Source organism: Typopeltis vanoorti, chromosome 20 (genome assembly GCF_054136105.1).
Source record: "Typopeltis vanoorti isolate ZY-2024b chromosome 20, IOZ_Tvanoo_1.0, whole genome shotgun sequence".
NCBI classification, from domain to species: Eukaryota; Metazoa; Arthropoda; class Arachnida; order Uropygi; family Thelyphonidae; genus Typopeltis; species Typopeltis vanoorti.
In genome coordinates, this window is record NC_143568.1 from 67353835 (window position 1) to 67374580 (window position 20746).

Consider the following 20746-nt stretch of genomic DNA (forward strand, 5'->3'; position numbering starts at 1 on the left):
CAACCATAATATTGAATGGGACATGAGTCATATGCCCTACATAGAAGAAAACTACCATTCCAGAACATTCAAAGAAGCTGCTACAGTCGCCTGTTCAACAGGTAACTTAAATAAGAATCAAGGCATATGGAAAACTCTAATCACATCATTTAGCCACAAAGAAATGAACTTTCATGAAAATTACAATGAATATCTCAACAAATAAAACGTTGTACTTGCGACACGCATATTGTATCAGGCACAGTGATGACTTTATATAATTTTTAGAATTGGTTAGTTTCCTAGTTTTTGTTACTTTCCATTGCTTACCAGTGTATCCCTGAAAATGCTGACAGCTATTAGTCAATGAAACATGTCAGATATTAAACAATTATTTACTTGACTAACATACCGAATTAAGTCTTTAATTTACAGGCATAGTAAGTTTTTAAGATTTCATCCCACACAATTTTGTTACACTGTCTGAATCAAAAAGAGTACAATAACTGTGATATAATGTTTCATTAAATTGATTACCAAAACAATTTTTTTTTTATCCATTTTCAGTGAGAAGCTTAAAATACTCAAATCATGACTGAATGGAGAGAGTGGATAGACTATATTGCTCGATGGGCAGCAGAAAATCCATGGGAATTCATTTATTACGTTCTACTGGGTTTATCTCCCTTTTTTATAGCAAGTGCTATCCTGTCTTGGAAACTAGCGAAACATTTAGAAGCAGAAGAAAAAAAGAAAAAACATAAATCTAGAAAGAATGCAAATATTGCAGATACACGGAGAACAAAGAGTGACTGAATGGGCACTGAAGTATATTATAAACCAAATGGTACAAAATATTCAGTGTGATTTATAATCATTCCAGTCCTATGTAATCTTTTTTTTTGTTAAAACTTAATTAAAATGAAACCTGTGGCTGAGAGAACAATTAGAGAATGAAAGTCATTGATGCAATTTCTTGAAATTTGGTGTGCAAACATGGCTCAATATGTACTGTCTTGAAGCTGGAGAGAAAAACTACACAAATGTTATGTACAATTTATATTGCTGCTGATTGTGTAATTTTTACAAAATAAATGTTACTTCTTGTTTGGGGATTTTCCAGGTTCTTTTTCATATTCTTCATACACTGGGAATGCTAAAGGAAAAAATAAAAATACTCAACTTGAAATGTGTTGATAAATCATCAATTTTACAAGGAATTGTATTTTTGTATATACAGGGACAAGAATATCTGCTTATGTTATTATTATTATTTCAGACAAAGAGCCTTATCTTCCATTCCACTAATTTTGAAAGCAGTTTATTCCCTCTCTTGTAATACATGCCTTAACTGCAAGGTGAAAGTTAAAATTCGTCAAACCAATAAAACAAGTTTTTTTTTTCTAACTGGTTTAAATGTGAGAACCTGTCTAGTGGTGGGCCAGATTGGTGAAATTACATTGTTTTCTGAGAACAGGCATGTGAAGTCTGCAATTTAAAAACTCAAAAAATTACAAGTAAATTTACATACAAAAGTTTTGTAAATATTGCAGTGGCTTGAAACCAGAACTCCATTATTCCACACAGCAGTTGCAATTCCAAATGCTGAAATGGCAGTCCAAGCCTTCTGGTCTCTTGCAAGGGATCACGTGGTGCAACTTCTGTTTGTCTATATCCACTCTCTCTCTTACATCCAAATGGTGCCAGTGTAACAATCAAGACTAACATCCTGGCATCATCATTCTTCTCCTATGTCAGTGATTAAGGCAAAGTACTCCTGCACTACTCGCTTCCTCTGGTCGTCCATCAAAAAGACAGAAGAATCCTGAATAGCTCTGGATACCAACAAGATTTCTGTTTCTCATAATTATGTACTACACTATACTACTACATTAAGTGTAGCGCATAATCATCAGAAGCAGAAATCTTGTTGATTGTGTAGTGCATAATTAACAAGATTTCTGCTTCTGATTATGCACTACACTTAATAATGATAATAGAGAAGGTTAGATCTCTGCCCATTTATGGGCCTAAGATTGCTAGTACAAAGGCCTGCTAACCAATTTTCTATTGTATATGGCCTATCTGTGTATTTTACACCTAGATTGATTTCTTATCACATCATTGTGTATCATGGTTGATAGCTTCCTTTCTTCAGATTTTCTCACCACTGACAGAGTAAATTTTGCCCATGCTCTCTCCTTTACATAATGACCTATCATCTACAGTAGTCTTTTTCATTTGACAAAACTTGCATGCCACCAAAACATGATCTTCCACATACTTATTTCACACGAGAATGCCTGCACTACATCTATAGCCTACAGTAGAATACCGTTTTCACAATATTAGAGAAGACTAATAATACTAACATAGTAGAGCAGACTATGTCAGTCTTCTCTACATAAGTTTCCCCTAAGGACTACAACTTTCAGTTGCTCAAAAAACAACAGATTCCCACATATTAAAGATAAAACCAATTAGAATAACCATTGAAATTAAAGCATGTCTTACAATATATGATATTAATTGCAGGAGAAGAGCTCTCTCTGTAAACGATTAGAATTAAAGGAAACAAAAATAAGGAGTATTGCTTAGTATAACTTCCCCCAAGCAAAGAAACACCAGTCATTTTTGTTAATGATCAGTTGATGGATGTGAGATTCACAGCTTTCTGTATCATTCCCACACAAAAGAGGTTTTACAGCCTCTCGTGTGCAGGACTAATTTTAAAAAATTAATAAGACATCTTAACAAATTCAAGTTTCTAAATACCTATGCTATTTTGTGTGTGAGACTTACTCTGAAGATATTGCTTTCACAGCCATAAAACAGATTGAAATTCCTCCTATTAGTCTCCTGAAGCCTTATCCATTCATACCACACTTATTAACATTAAACTGTCCTCTATTTTGTCCTGTGATTCAGATTATCCTATAGAGTAATCACTTCCTCTTTCCCTTCAATTTATCCACAATATTAACTAATTTTACTCCTTTCTCTTTCTTTGAAATTCATTTCAGTTTATGCAATAGTCTGCCAAAAACCTTTTTCAAAAGCAGTAACTGGCAATGTAGCTATTTCTTCTCTAGCTTAATTTTCTACCTATGATGTGGGTGGATGAAAAGCTGAGCAATTGCTCTAAAGACCAAGTATGATGGTGGTCCTTCACTAGGCATGTTTCTGAAATCATTGCCAAAGCCAATGTGTTAAGTCTATTAATTGCAAGTGTTGTTCTTGTCAGTTTGGCAGGATAAAAAAAAGTTAAAATAAGTTTCAGAGTGGAAAATCCTGCTACCCTCTGCCCCTAAGAAATCGCAAATATCCATGCCTGCAGTAGGTTATTTTGTATTTGCAAGCAAAGTAACTCAGGCTATGAAGCCAGTTTGTCTGTAATGCGGGATGAAAAATCCTTTCACCTCCATACGAGACTGGCTAACTCACATTTGGTTGAAAAGCCCTGATAGAGGTTTTTTTGCATTCCTAGATGGGATTCAACCAAAGAGCATCATTGAAACTGTTGCTTGCAATAGGATTCATGGCCTATTGGTTGGAGAGCAAAAGGCTAATCTCTTCCAACCTGTACAATAATTATCCAAAGCAGTTTACTAGCCAGTAAATTAGTTTAAAATGTTTGGTTCAAAGGGCTTTGAGCATGTGCAGATAGATAAAACAAAGATGTGTTTATATCTATCTGCACATACCCATATTTTCTTAGCCTTTGGATGTAGTAACTTTTGGTAGAAAGGTGGTGATATTGTGTTTCATGACTGAAGAGCCATGCTCAAAGTCTATTCCATTTTCATCAACAGATATTCTGTTGGGTTCAGATGTCATTGCAACCTGTGTGAATCCACTGCAGCGTTATTCTCTTCACACCATGTTTTTACAGGCACCTTTGCAGCATAGAACACTGAGATTATAATGTTAAAGGCTGATACCATCACACTGCTAGTCAGTACAAAGAGAAACAATTTTACATCATTATGCTGCAACCCTCACCATTACAACACCTTAAGTAAAAGGCATTTTGTATAACCAAACACATTCATCTGACAGCAAGAGCACTTAGTAACATTTGTCATTCCACATATGACAAAGAAAAACTGGTTCTAGATGGAGACCTGAAACAGTAAAAATGAATCTCTGAAATTCAGCAATGTTTTGTGTAGTCTTCAAAACACCTGTAGTGTGCCCTCTGCACTTATGCTTCAAGTGACATTTCCCTTTCTAATCTTCTAAATAACAAACAAATATGGAAGTAGCTAAATGGTGTGAAGGTGATTTTAAAAGTTTAGAAAAGAAAAAAATAGAACTGTAAAAAGAATCAGATGGCAAAAACTGAAAAGGATAGTCTAGATGTCTGGAATAATTACTAATGAAATAAACAGTGATAAAAAATATGCGTATAAGAGATAGAAATATCAAAAAAGGATATTTTTGTATTGGGGAGGGGGTAGGGAGAAAAAAAAAAATCAGAAAATTGAAAAGGCAACAGAAGTAGATATTCAAATTCTCAGTTATGCTGGCATGAAGGTTTTGGTGGCTACAACATATAAATCTGAGGTTAAATTCCAGGAAAGTTCTGATAATACCCATTTATTAAAACCTGAATGAGGAATTACAAAGAATTTCCTTAATGAATGTTCCAGGTTTGATGTAAACAAACATGCCGATTAAAATTTTAAGAATCATAGAATTGTGAAAGAAATCTGGGGAAGAGCAAGCGGGTTTGGGTCAGTGTCAGAATCATATTTTCATTTCAAGATAAACAGGTCAAGAAATCATTGAAAGTATAAAATGGTTCTGTAAATCTAGAAAATGCATATGATAAGGTGCTTCAAAATTATATACATGACTGGAATATTATACAGATGTTGGGCATATTTTAATTATAAGTTAGAAATTATGGACATACAGAATGATGAATTTGATGTAAAATAGGTATGAGACAAAACTGATATTGAAGTTATTGATACTCTATTTTATGCAAATGATGTTATTGCTTCAAATAACTCTAAACTCATCAGACCTGTTGCAAAAAACTATGAAAATGGGCAGAAACATGGAAAACATCAATTGCATTCTCAAGGGAGAATTTTTAAACCAAGCAAACCATTTTAGCAAAAAATTTTTTATTGAAGATCATGAATTAAATATGTAACAGATAAAGACCAAGACCTAGGTGAAGTGGTGGAACTTTAGAAGACCAAGATGTAAGACTTAATAATACCTGGACTCTTTGGCAAATTTTCTTTTAAATTAATTGTGTAACTATAACAGTATTCTGTGCATCCACACTATATCAAGAAATAATGGAAGGTGGCAAAATGCTTTGGAGACTATTAAAAAAAAAACATGAAAATGGAGAAAAGAGCACAACAAAAGGATTGATTATCATAAAGATATATTGAAACTGAAGATAATGATATTTGGAATACTATTTCAAGTAATTACTTGGAAGTAACATGGTAGAAAATATGCAGATGAACAATCAATCAACAGTATCGATGACTTGAAGGAAAAAGGCATCAGAAACATGAAATGTAGTAAATCACATTCAACCTGAAATGGGGTATTTTCAGGTTGAATGTCATTTACTAATAGCATATGAATTTTTTTTTTGTTAATACTTCCATACACAAAAGAATCTATAGCAAATAAATACCATGTGTGGGCAGGGATCAGGAGTAGAATAACCTGTTGATATTCTGCTTGAACTGTTGAAGGTTATCCTATGGAAATGCTTGATTGTGCTACAGAATTGAGGTGGATAGAATGGAGGATGACTGGAAGTAGCACATTCTGTGCAGTATGCAGTTTGACTGTAAAGGGATGTTGAGCAGCTGTTGTTCGAGTTCCTGTGGATCTTGGAGAAATAACAGATGCTAATTCTAATGAACAATAGCCATGGAAATATCTGTAGAAGAGACAAAAAAGAAAGATTTCTATGGGAAAGTGGCTGAAGACAGTATTTAAGAGATGTGCCATTAATCAACCAAACTCCTCTTTTCTGAATAGATCAAGAATTCTTAGGTGCACTATTCCAAGGTTGGTTGGATTTGGGATTTAGACAGAGCAAAAAAGAATGCCAAGTTTTTTGGAAGCTGATGCCAGGAATAAGATTTGGTCTTCAATGTTGAGGTTAGCAGATCATTATCAAAAGTAAGTGAAGATCTGAGGTCTGGTTTCGCAAGAAAAACAGGCCAAAACTTCCAAAGCATCAAAATTGACTTCAGGTTGTTTTCACCCAATGGAGATCATTGTTCAGGGCACTTATTACAGATGATCTTGAAGCTTGTCATATGGTCAGGCATTAATTAAAAGCTACACTACACTTCAGTGAAACTTAGCTATTAAAAAAAAAGTAGATTACTCACACTTATTTCTGTTAGAGAAGCATTAATTAATTAGTTAGTGAAAAGAAATCTGAAATTTCATCTCTCTCTTCAAGACCGGATCACCAAGTAAAAACCAATAATTTGTGCATTTTCTTTCTGATTTAAAACAATGCTCTTAGTCTTAATACCAATCTGTATCCCACTGTCACAATGTTCCATTTGTCCAATATATTACGTAACTCTTCTAAAAATGTTATATCCACTACACAGACCAGAAGTGAACTCATATCATTAGTGCCATAAGAAAGAAGGAACCTACTAACATTTTTTTGAAAAGCCAGAGGTTGTAGTTGTTGGCAAACTTCCTGAGAAAGACTGTTCCAGAGAACAGAGCTATGTGGAATAAAAGAGGAGACACAAGTTCAGTGCATTTGTAGTTAAGTCTGAAAAGGGATGTTGAGCAGCTGTTGCTCATGTTTTAATGTGTCAAATGGAAGCCAAGGAACGATGAATGCCATTTTGGTGGCACGGAAGTGAACACCTAGAAGAAAAGCAAAGAGCTGAGATAGTGGTTGAAGTGAGTTAGAAAGTGATCATCTATCAGTTAAATTCCTCTTCTCTGGACAACATGAAGAAGTTTCAGGGAAGTTTGTGGTGCTCCACTCCAAACATATGAACAGTATTCTAAGACTGGATTGGGAGATTTAGGATTTATACAGAGTTGGTAACTGGATGAGTGGAAAATGTAATTTTTTAGAGGCTGAGAAAACTACTAATGTGTGGTGTTTATGCCAGTCCAAAGAGAAGAATTTTTATCTTACTGGTGCTTCACATATTACTAGATGTCTGAGAGTAACTTGAGATCATTTTTTGCAAGAAAGTAGGCAAGACTGTGTTTTGGCAGCAATGAATGTGAAATGGTTCTGCAAAGGTTGCACAATTTCACTATGAGAATTTCTGATCAGTTCTAAAGGCAAATTGTCTATCCAAGGGGACCTTGAAACTTGGGATGTCTGGCACATTGGGAGTTTTCAAATGAGTAGGAGGAATGGAGGGTACTATCAATAGTAAAACTTTGGATAGGATTATTGGGCCATGAGAAAAGATTATTTATATATAAGAAAAAGAGAACAGAACAGATCCCCAGAGTACTAATGCAGTGGTGAAGCTCAAAGAGGAAGCTATCCACGAATGTTGGGCCTTCGCACCACATTCAAACCTCATGTTAAATTAGCAACTCTGATTGATCTGCTTCCCTAAGGATAAACTACACCCTCAAGCACACCCTGGAGTGTATGAAGTTCCTTGTGACTTGGCCTACTATGGACAGACAGGAAGATCTGTTAACATCTACCTGGAAAAACATAAAAAATACATTCACTACCATTATTATGGCAAGTCAGGACTGGCAGACCACGCTTTGGACACCCCTTCACACATGATGTCAAAACAGAACTTTAGATCTTTTGTCTGTTACAATTGTATTGTTTCACTTACTCACTATCGCTATGTTGTGTCTGATGATGCTAATTTGAAATTCAGCAAAATATAAGCAAGCCGAGTGGTTAGCATATCCACTCTCCAGCCAAGAAGGCTGTGGGTTTAAATCCCATCATAGGCATGGATGTTAGCGATTGTCTGTGAAAATACTAATGGTGCTGTTGGTGGGCAGTAGATGATATGGTTTGTTGTAGTTGCTGGAATGAGTGGTGGAGACAGAGTAGGTGTCCTCCCTCGATGAGTCTTTGGATTCCTTGGAGGTCTCATGTAATAATAATATAAAAATAGTTCATTTGGTGTTAATACCATTAAAAATAAGTCACGAATATCCATATTTGGTCACTGATTAATTCACGGGCCTCTAGGTAAGTGAAGAAGTTAACTGTAACTGGCCTTCTCTATTATCATGGAGAGGAGTAAAGTTAGGGGTAATGGGTTGTAGGCAGGTTTGATGATAGGCTATTATCCCAGTATAGAAACAAGCATCTATTCAGCCAATTTCAAAAAAAAAAAAAATAGTATTATATTTTTATTTTGAGATAGGTACATTGCTCACCCATGCTTCCAAATCACCACATCATTCATTAATAGTATTATGGGACAATGTTCATCACCCCAATGGAAGACACCAGCTTGCTGCAATCCATTATTAAGTGTAAACCTCTCTAAACTGCTAAATCTAGTCTTTGTACAACTCTAACATTTGACATACGCCTTCTTTTCCAAACTAAATGACTTTTTCTTAAAGAAAACCCAATTAAAGGCTTTTTTTTTCCCTTTCCCCTAAATCTGGAAATTCCACAAAGGCATTTACCTCAGGACTCAAAAATTAAATCAGCAGTTCATTTCACTATCATTCACTACCAGGAGGTCTGACAACTCAGTGAAGAAACCATCCCTCCCAGGGGATTTTCTATTCATCTTCCTTAATGCTTTGTAATATCTACCAGACCTATTTCCTAACTCTCTTTCACTTACATATTCATTATGATTTACATGTACATATTAGCTTAACAGAGCTCTAAAACAATGTTGCCATAGCATCATAATTTCTTTCTTTCTTTTCTGGTGGTCACCAGGTTTCCTTTTCATTTACTAGGAAACTTTTTTTTGTCATTGTTCCCCTCTCCCCACTTTTTAAATCCTCATTAATTTCTTTGCATGTTTTTTTTTCTCTCATTATGTCACTTAATCTATAAAATTTCAGAAAGCTTTACTTTTTGACTTAACTATTCTTTAATTCTCCCATTTAACTAACATGTTACTTTTTCTTTTCTATTTCCACCCGTCCTTCCATACAGTTCCTACTACAACTCATGAGCTTTGGAATTGAGACTTAAATTTTTGTTTTATTTCAGTTTGTTTCAACATCCACAAATTAAGCTATCTCACTCTTTTTACCACATATCTTTTCTCTATGTACTTTATAAAAATAAGAAGCCCTCTAAACAGATAGCAGTTTCAAATTGACTTTTGTACTCTTTAGTTTATCTGGCATTTTTCATCCCGCAAGCAGGCAAACCAGCCTCGTGAACACACAGGCTACAGTCCTAGGATATAGTATGGCAAGGAAGGCAACCTTGCTCATAATCATTTCCCTAGATGGTGGCATATATAGCTACCCCCAGACAGCCGTAAGGCTAAATACCAAACACTGGGATTAGGGGATGCGACCTCCTGCGTTGTTCGAAAATCCGAGTATAACTTTTGACTCCCCAAAAAACTTAGCTACTAATAACCTACTATTGACCGAAAGCATTATCGATAACATAAACAGTCAACTAACACATTTTATATGGCATGTATGTATATATATATATATACTAGATTCCTACAATAAAGTAAGCTAGAGAAAAGAAAACCACTTACAGTACTGTAATTATTGATACAGTAAGTTTATGTCATCTGTTTACAAGATGAATCTTATGTCTGACACTACCTACATCAATATTGTCTTATATGATACAAAACACTGTAGATATTTTACTAACACTAGATATCAAAAATGAAAAGATAATGTGAAAAATAAATTATTCATATTTATTTATTACAGGTATGACAATTCATGCATTGATAACGAAGCAGCAGCAACATGATTGTTTTGCAGTAGCCTAGCCTATACACTAATGAATGAATCGTTATAAAAATTTTATTCTGCTAATTAATTAAACTAATTAACAGTTAATTTAATGCAGTTATGACTTAATACTGCATCTTTACGTTTGTAGATGTTTTACTAACACTAGACATCAAAAATGAAAAGATAATGGGAAATTATTTATGAGTAATAAATCATTATTCATATTTATTACAGGTAAAACAATTCATGTATTGATAACGAAGAAGCAACAATATAATTGCTTCGCAGTAGCCTAGCCTATACACTAATGAATGAATCGTTATAAAAATTTTATTCTGCTAATTAATTAAACTAATTAATAGTTAATTAGTTTACGTTTGTTTTTATTCTCTCGACTGCAACGTCTAAGTATTTTGTGCATAAGTTCTGATAAATTTTCACTTTTTATAATATGGTAGTAAATGATAAAATAGACTAGTATCTACATATATTTTATGCATTCATAATACCTAACATTTTCTTAATTTTTTCAATATTTCTAAGCTAAGCGGTTTGTCTGCGAGTTTTTTCAAATTGTCGCAAATCTCCAAAAATTTTTCCAATATGTTTATTCGTAAAAAACCACATGTAAGTGGATCCACACTATTCAAACCCATGTTCTTCAAGGGTCTCTCTCTCTCTCACACACACACACACACACACACACACACACACACACACGCACACACACTTCAATCAGCAAGGTTTTTCAAACATCATAAGCCTGTAATTTACTGATGATAAAATCAATGCTATTTTTGGATTGGTCATTAACCTCTTTCCAAACCAAAAACATCAAATTTCTTCTTTTCATTAATACATTCACCTACTCATCCACTTTACCTATAATCATCAATATCCATTCTAGATCAATCATTTATATCTATATGGCCCTTCATTCCATATAGATATAAATAAATCCACTACCGGCTTGCTGGGCCTGTCACACCTCCTCAGGACCCCACTGGTCAGAATTTTCAGGTTAATGAATTATCACCTATCACTACTGCTGATACCGTTTTATATATGCTCTTTCAGTTTCATATATATTTTATTTGGTGGGGGTTGGACTTTGAGGCTCGTATCTTTCATTTTCCTTCTCTGTCACATGTAAAGAAAAATCTGACTTACACTGTTACTATCTTGACTACACGCACTAGAAATATTTTCTTACCTGAATGTGTTTTCACATCTTGTTCATCTTTTAATGTTTGTTCGCTATCCTAAAAAGGAAGTGAAAATAATATGTAATTTCATCTCTTAAATGAACACAGAACAGTTATTTGCACGTTACAATATTCCAAATAGAGACTTGATTTAAAATATAAAACTAAAATGATTGAAATTAGATATTTTCTTATTGATTGGCACAGTTTTTCTAATTTTCAGTTCTATATCATTATATATCAGGAACTGGTCTAAAAAAAAATTTTCTAAGCCTTTTTTTGACCGGCTCCCGAGTTAGTCCATCTCTGGCACGGGCAAGCGGGTTTATTCTCCCGGAAACTCAAGAAAATCAACCATAGAACCCACATTATTTCAGACATTAAATACGAGTGTTAGGGACCATGAGATGGCGGCACTTGTTGAGCAGTCTCTCTTCATTGCGTGCTGCTTAATTAGTGATAGTCTTCGCCCAGCTATCTCTGAGTGGGTACCAGCGGAGATTGAACTGTCCACTCAGTCTCCAAAAGTTAGATAGGGGCTAAACGGCCTCGCCTATTCCCTATGTACGGGAATAAAAAGGCGTTAGCTGATTTTTTTTTTATATATCATTATATGCATATGATGCAGCATAAACATTTAGAAAAGGGATGAAAAATCTTTTCTGATGAAAATCAGGCAATTTAAATGAAAAATATATATTAATAAAAGATAATTACTAGTATTCATTCACTTATCAGAAATCATAGCTAAAAATCTTCCAAGAAATAAAAAATAAAATTTTTTGTAAGCATAATATACTATACAAATTATAAAGAAAAATTCAATGAAAGTTTTATTAAATTTCTAATGGGCAAAAATTCTCCTTAGTTTTTTCAAGCCACTTCAGACCAATAAGCAAAGTAATGGTCTGACATCAGGCAATGAAATTCATCTCCCACCTGAAGAGAATCACAAACATCCAGAAGCCCACAGCAGGTAATGAACCTATAGCATGTTGGTTGGAGAGTGGATATGCTAACCACATGGCAAACCAGGCCAACTATAATATACCTACCATATTTGAAAAATTATTTTTAAATACAATATAAAGTTGCATTAATTACTGACTTAATTTGTTCATCTGTTAATTATAACATAAAGCAAGTCTGGCTGCAGTACCTGCCTCACATTCAGCACTTGCATGTAATACACAATAGCAGTTAAAATGAGAGAGAAGGAACTTCTTGATGTTTTTTTTTTTTTTTTTTTGAACAAACTGAGAACACTATATGAGGAAACTGTTCTGGAGAACAAAGTATAATGGAACAAAATAGGAGAAGAGACTAGTTTTGTGAATTTATACTTAAACTAAGAAAAAAATACTGACCAGACTACAGGTGAAGAAATGATGGCTGCCTTTCATTCCTCTCTTTTCAGTGTCACAGGCATAAAGCAGAAACAATCATCTGGGAAGCAGTTAAATAACGCAAATAGAATTTTTGAGATCACTTTTCTTCCAAATATCAATAATTTTTAAGGGGTTTATAGTATATTTTAAATTTAGAATAAGATCTGCACATGTGAAATGTCTGGGCAGAAAATGTTAAGTTTTTTTGAGCAAGACTATGAACATGATGTGCTTGTGCCAGATTTAAAATTGACTAGGCCATCTTCTACCCAGTGAATAATAACATGAAGTTTGGAGTTTAAGGTATTGTTTGTAAAAAATTTTGAAGATTGGAATATTTTAACACAGCAAGATTCATTGATTAGGGAGAGAGAGAGAGAGAGAATGGAAATTATAAATAGGATTTACGGTCAGTGAGGAAAAGTAATTTATGTATAAGAGGTAGAGGATGGTTGAAAGAACAGGAAACTGCTGCAATGGTAGGTAAAGCTGAAGCGTGAACATCACCCACTACATGGGATGGAAGCCCCATGAAGCAATGAATCCAGCTTTCCTTATACACACAACTCAACTCAAGGTTTTGGAGGTGGCATCATGGTATTGGGGAGGGGGGGTTCTGTTGGTAGGGAATGGGCCCCTGATATTGCTGGAAAGTCAGGTGTCCTAGGAATATCTGAATATTGTTGTCGATCAAGTCCATCCTGCAATGCTAATGAGGACGATGATGCTCTGTCCATCATGTAAGAATTGAATTTTTCTTACATGATGCAGTAGTTCAAAGAGCATGACAGTGACTTCCACCATCTTCCCTGGCCATCACAAAGCCTGGATCTGAACCCCACTGAGAATGTATGGGACATGTTAGAAAAACAGATCCAAGAGCAAAGTCCTCTTCCATCAAATCTGAGCCAGTTGAAGGACTGTCTAGTGAATTCCTGGTACGATGATCTATGCCAAACCACATGTGTTGTAATTCAGGTTGGAGGTCCAACACAGTATTAAATAAAAATCTAATTCAGTGGCCAGTATGTGTATTTCAAAACTTTATAAACTTGGCAAAAAAGCATATTAAACAGCTTTTTAAAAAAACTAAATTTTATTTAAAAAATTAGCATCTCATTACAAAATTCAGCATTTTATCAATAAAATACAAACTGGTGACATAATAAATCCCAAGCTACCTGCTTCCCCAGTTCCAAGGGTTGTTTATTTTGGAATAACCAGTAAGAGCAATGGTTTGATGATCAAATGTAAAACTCTACAGATTAAAAAAATGGAAATAATGGATATCATAATGATCAACTTTGGGATTTCATTATTTATATAACTGATAAAATTGTAGATAACAGACAATCAGATTGAAGGTGGAAAGAGAAAAATAATTTTTGGGTATATAATTATGAATTGCACATTTTTTACTTTATCAAAAATATAATACTGCAACTGTGCTAGATCTTGTCAGAATGATCAATGTACATTTATTAAAGTTATCCCCTCATAAGCATCAGATATTTTTATGTTCTGTGAAAAACATGACAAATATTTAAATTTGTTACTGAAAAATTTCTGAGCTAAACAAATTATTACCTTTGTTTCCACTTTTTCCAATTCTGTAGCTTTTTTTTGCTTCATTAGCATGATTGCAAAATTTTCTTCAATTTCCTGCGGAAAGAAAGTCGAATTAATTTTTTTTTTTTGGGGGGGGGTTAATGTAGTGAAAAAAATATGTCATTTTATCTCTAAAATAAAAACATTTCCTGTATCATCATCATGTTGGGAGAATGTGGTCGTAAAACAAGCTAATCTGCAGTTTTGGGTCCAGATTAAAAACTTACTCTGGATGGGCAGAAAGTTCAGGAGCAAAAAAAATTATCAGATTTTAAGAGCTGTGGACTATTTGCTTTCTTGAGGAAATACAAAAGGTGTTTCAAAAAACAGTAGATGAAATGAATAAAGAAAAAAAAAATTATGTGAATGTTATGCTGAATTGCAAAGGACTGCTAACTACTAAAAAAAAAACATTCTTTCTATCTGCTATCAGATAGAAAGAATGGAGGGTAAAAGAGAAAATTACCAAAGTAAATTCTGATTATCAGTGACCACAAAAGCATCTGTAAAAAATGCACACAGCAAAAACATCTCCATGAAACAGATCAAAGTGAAATATGGTAAACCTAAATACTTTCTATTGTAATGCATCAAAAATTTTTAGAAATCTTTTAGGGACACCATTCCAAATGTAAGAAATTCATTGACTAGATGGACTGATTTATATAGAAGTAATACACATACCAGCCACTGAATTAGAAACCATTAAGCAGATGTATGTAAATGCCACTTATGCAATGAATATGCAGAATACTTGGTCATGTGCATCACCACATGTTCTAGGTAGTTATTTTAAGAATGCCAGTAGTTGTCAATAGTGTTGATCACAATGGGAAAAACAAAGGATTTTTCGAAGTTCGATAAAGGGCTTATTGTGGGTACCTGTCTGGCTGGAGCCAATTTTAAGAACAGCAGAGCTGACTGCAGGGCTGTACTTACACATTTCCTGAGGTGAGTGGAGCCCAAGGCACTAGGGTGCTCCAGGTCTCCCCTTATTGTTTGGGACCCTTAAACTGGCCCTAATTCTTTCAGTGCCTCCAGCTAGAGCCTTGTGCACCTGTGCATAAGTATGGCCCCGGCTGACTGGTTTCTCAAATGGTGAAGCATTTCAGGTGCTTAATCAGTGGAAAAATAATCCACCTTGCTTGTCTAAGGCATAATTGTGGTCCTAAGACAGTCTGACAGGAATGAGAGATCACTGTAGCCTGAGAAGGCTTGTACTGACAAACAGAACTTCTTGTGCACGTGTGCGTGCATGCAATAGACCAAAGCATTCAATGAAGACTGTTCCTGACCAATATCTCACTGAACTATGTGCAGAGAATTGAAGGGGATCAGTATTGACAAAGGAGGTCCCACACGGTATTAAATAAAAGTTTCTAATTCAGTGGCCAGTATGCATAGTTGTTTTGATATAATGCTTGCAGCAAAAGAGAAAACCTAATCTTATGGATGTTGAGGATATGTTTATGCCAAGAAACACTGGAAATCAGAAAATCTCAAAGAGAACCAGTCAAGAATAACATGAAGTTTGGTCATGTAGCAGTTTAAGGTATTATTTGTAAAAGATTTTGAAGATTGGAATATTTTAACACAGCAAGATTCATTGATTAGAGAGAGAGAAAATGGAAATTATAAATAGGATTTATGGTCAGTGAGGGAAAGTAATTTATGTATAAGAGGTAAAGAATGATTGAAAGAACAGGAAACTGCTGCAATGGTAGGTAAAGCTGAAGAGTGAACATCACCCACTACATGGGGTGGGAGCAATATATCACAATATATCAAATTAAATAAATATATATATATATATATATATTATGAGAATTCATTTTTACTCGGTTGGAATATTATGGAAAAGTTTTAATGACTTATTAGATATGTGAAGAGCCAAAGGCTTCAATTCGGCGACATATAACTTGTTTAAGTTAAGGGATATTACATCCCATATAGTTTCTTAGCCGAATAAGAAACTCAAAGAGTTTCATGCCGAATATAGTAGAAACTATATAAAGTTCGGCGATTCCAAGCGTAAGCAAATACCTGGATACTGCAGCACTGATCCCAAAGGGTAGTGCAAGCTGGGGCAACTCGTGGTAGAAGTGGAGCGAGCTCCGATCACTATTCTTGATATTTGCCCATAATGTGAACTTAGCTCCTAGGAACTGTATTTTTGTTCACATTATGAGAGAAGGAAACCGGTCTGGGTAGTGACCTTCTCTCATAATGTGAACAAAAATACAGTTCCTAGGAGCTAAGTTCACATTATGGGCAAATATCAAGAATAGTGATCGGAGCTCGCTCCACTTCTACCACGAGTTGCCCCAGCTTGCACTACCCTTTGGGATCAGTGCTGCAGTATCCAGGTATTTGCTTACGCTTGGAATCGCCGAACTTTATATAGTTTCTACTATATTCGGCATGAAACTCTTTGAGTTTCTTATTCGGCTAAGAAACTATATGGGATGTAATATCCCTTAACTTAAACAAGTTTTAATGACTGTTACCGAGAGATAAAAAGATGACAAGATATATTTAAAAATATACTACTAGTTTACTAGTTTCGTTGAATAGATCAACATCCTCAGGTATCACAATCAAAGAAGTATATAAAAAATTACAGAGAACTTAAAATTGTAATAACAGAACAAATATAAAAAGACAGTAGCGTGTTTGAAAAACAAATGTGAGTACAAGTTCCAAACAAACGTATACTACGTGCTGTCACAAGTGCGCCAGTACTGAACAGAAGCAACGTGTGCATCAGAGAGATTGTAACTCAGGCTGTTGTTGATATGAGAGGAATCTAGAGAAAATTCCCTGGATTCGATAATCTTTCTTTCGAGTTCATCGTAGCACACATGGATGTTAGAAGTTTGAGTCCAGTTTACAATGTGTTGGTGGCCTTCGTCTGAGTTAGCTGAAAAGAGAACGCTAGCTCTAGTCCTGTTATAGGAGATATCTCTACGGTGTTCATCCAAACATAGAAGGATGGATTTAGCAGTCTGTCCATAGTATGGCTTTCCACAATCACACAATATTATTTTGCCTAAAACCCAGCTTGCTCTCCATTTTTTTTTATTAATTTTTTTCTCAAGATGACTGCATAAATCTTTCTGGTACACTAAGGAAATTTCTCTATAATTCTGACATCTGTTTTATTTTCCATTTAGTATGATGGCAGCTCTGCTTTGTTCATCTTAAATTTGACACTTTCATCAAGCCTTACTATAAAATTAGCCACTTCAATACTCTTATATCAACACAGTTCAGCAGTGTAGGTCAAATATCATCTACTCCAGTTGCTTTCCACATTTTAAGTTTTGATGATTTTCACTATCTCCAATCTGTTACTGCTTATCTCATTTAACAATTGTTTAAAGTAATTACATCAGATATTCAGAATCTTATTTTCAGTTTTTATATCACCTTTGTGATCTTTAATTCTTTTGTTTGTACTCTTTCTTCCATGTTTTAAGTATTCTTAGTGGTCTCCAAAACATTCTGACACCTTCAAAATATTTAATTTTCTATATTTCTCCCGAAATCTTTCCATGGCTTTCAAGTCTTTTTCATTATTCGTAACTTATATAGCTAATAATGTTTGTTTAGAGATAGCTAGCACCCTAAATAAATCTAAACTACCAAAGAATAATATACCTCATAATGAAGTAGTTGTTTTAAAAAGTTATAAAAGAATAAAAATATTCTGATTACTACAGGTGATAAGAGTAATGCCACAGTTATCAGTCAAGAGGATTACAACAAAAAAAAACAGAATCTCCTAGGTGACAGTTCTAAATACCAAAATTATTGATCAAGACCCCTTCCCCCCTCTATTGTCTCAAAAGAAAAGTGTGTAAATTATTGAAACAAAGTAACTTCCTGGCCCAAAGAAATTACCAACAAAATAAAACCTGCTCATGTTAAACCATTCCATATTTATGGGGTACCTAAACTCCACAAATCTAATATTCCCCTACATCCTGTAGTGAAGACAGTCTTACTTACAAACTTGCTCAACAGTTAACTAAGTCACTTGCTCCCCTTACTGGAAACTCCTCTATTTTTATAAAAACTTCTGTCCATTTCAAATGACATCCTTAAAAATTTAGACATAATAGTTAGTTTCAATGTCATCTTTATTTACTAATGTACTAATAGACATTCTTGATTTAATAAAGTTTAAGTTATGAATTCTCATAGGGCACATTCTGATTTACTTAGTAGCCAAGAACTTACTGTATGATTTGTACTCTTCATAGCATAATTTAATTTCCTGTGTCTACCATGATATTCTTATTTTTCTATCCTTCTGGACTACTTCACTTTTTCTCTAGCTCATTCAGTATTTTTTCAGTTTGTCACTCAGACGCAAAGGTCTTTTTCGTTTTGGAAACTCATTTTTTTCATGAATAACATTTGTATATTTGAGTCAACAGTTAATATCTGATAATTATTCATCTTTGTTTCTTTTCTAAAATTTGAGAACACATACTTCTTTTTAATTGGATATGCATGTTTTGGTGATCTTTTTCTTTTTGTTAGAGGAGCTAGTGAGGGCAAAGATTCTCTTTAATGGACAGTAAGAGTTTGCTTTCGTGTTTTAGCAATCTGCTTACTTATTATAACAAGGTGATGAATACACTGGACAAGGAGGATGCATATACAGTAGTATATTTAGATTTTGCAAAGACCTTCAATAGATTGCCATGACAAACTAGTAGTTAAATTAAAACAGATGGGGGTTGGATAATAGATTAGTGCATTGGATTGGAGATAGGCTGTCTGACAGGTGTCAGCAGGTTGTGTATGGGGGGGGGGGGGGGAATATCCCAGAAGAGGAAAGTCACTAGTGGTGTGTGTGCCTCAGGGTCTGTTTTGAGGGCATTGTTCTTTAACTTGTATATAAATGACACTAGAAAGGACTAAAATGATGATATATATAGTTGTTTGAAGATGATGCAAAGTTGGAGAGAGTTATGAGAAGCAGAGCAGATGTTGTAGCTTTGCAAGAGAACCTAGCCTGTCTGAATAGGAGAGTGTGTGGGAATGTCAGTTTAATGTAGCAGTGTAAGGTTTTAAAATTTGGGAAGCAAAGATGGGATGCAGAATATAGGAATAATGGAGATATTTTAAACATGAAAATAAAATATCTGGGAGTGATGGTGTATAGGGACTTGAAATTTCATAGACATTTAGCTGAAATTGTGAAGATGACACAGCGGATTATGGGAATGATGCAGATAACGCTGACATATAGAAGTAAGGATGTTTTGAATCCATTGTACAAGACTATGATCAGGCTGCATATGGATCACCATGCACAGATTTGGTTGCCTGGTTTTCTGCTCTGGAATGTGAACTAAGAGGACAGATTAAGAGAATGCAAATTTCAGAGCCTATTGGATAGAAGGAAAGGTGGGGGAATATGATTGAGACATTTGGATGAAATTTTTCATAGAGTATCTGGAGACGTGGGGGGGGGACGAGAGACCATCCCTGGAAGCTATATAAGGTGGGTGTGAGTAGATTCTTTGCATGCAGAGTGGTAGGTGATTGGAATGCATTGCATGAGAGTGTGATGAGTGCACTGGCTATGCACTCATTAAATGTGAGAGTGGGACCTCCCACGATGAGTCTCTTGATTCCATGGAGGTCTGGTGGTAATAATATGTTCTATGCGACTTTTCCGTATGTGAATTTATGCACATTTTCGTGTTGAGACCTGATGTTAGTAATTATTATTCCACATTCCAAACAAAAATTTAAGGTGCTTGCCATAATTATTAGCTATGCCCTTTTCTTCAAATTGTCTCCAAACATTTTTGTGTGTCTGGGATTCATTTCTTATTCTGCTGCTCAAGTCTCCAACAAGAAGACTTTTTTCTTTATGATTCAGGAAATTCCTCTATTAGAACCATAGGCACAAAAAAAAGCCTCAGTGTTTAATTTCTAATTCTGAAATTTCTCTATATCATGGTATTCAAGAAATTTATCTTAAAGTTGTATTGAATAATATAGATATTCCCTCCTTTTTCTAATATCAGCATCTGAAAAAAAAAACATCTTATAATTACTAGTTAGAAGGAGCTCACCTGTTTTTGTCTTCTTTAGTCTCTTAATGCAATTATGTCAACATGCCATTTTTGTTCTTCTGCTAGTTCTACCTCTTTACCAATGATGATGTGTCCAATTTCATTTCACCTGGGACTGAAGTTGTTCCACTAGCTAATTATAACAACATAATTAACTAAATTATGAGAATTTAACAGATATGTAACATTTGTTAATTATGTTAACTACTACTTCCAGTAAGTAGAATACAATTCCTTAAGCTCATCCTCTTATCCTGAGTTGGATTTAAGTTCCTTTTGATGCTTTTTCTGTTTGATCCTAATAGCCGATTATTCCCACCTACTAATTTAGCCTTTCTCCCAGATAGAGACTTGACTTCCTCATATATTAAAAACATGTAGCTACTTCAGTGCTTCTGCCATGTTACAAAAGTTTTGAGGTAATTTTCCAAAATATAACACCATACTCAACTTAGATCTTCATTAATAATGAATTACACTACTTCCACAGTAGGAAAACATTCACAAAAAACTCCACTAATTAGCAAAGGTCAGTAAAAATCCAACA

At 34.5% G+C, this 20746-nt stretch overlaps 1 protein-coding gene across 1 annotated transcript in view; it reads right to left on the reverse strand.

The window, feature by feature from the left end:
* Positions 1-1023: 1023 nt before the first annotated feature.
* The window catches only part of LOC150095531 (NADH dehydrogenase [ubiquinone] 1 alpha subcomplex assembly factor 2), a 66565-nt gene continuing 46842 nt past the window's right edge, over positions 1024-20746 (reverse strand). Inside the window, exons 4-6 of the mRNA XM_090410333.1 lie at positions 14081-14155; positions 11114-11162; positions 1024-1135 (exon numbers count right to left, since the gene is read on the reverse strand). Of these exons, the coding sequence (XP_090266459.1) occupies positions 1077-1135; positions 11114-11162; positions 14081-14155 (183 nt within the window). The 3' untranslated portion in view covers positions 1024-1076. The remainder of the gene's footprint in view (positions 1136-11113; positions 11163-14080; positions 14156-20746) is intronic.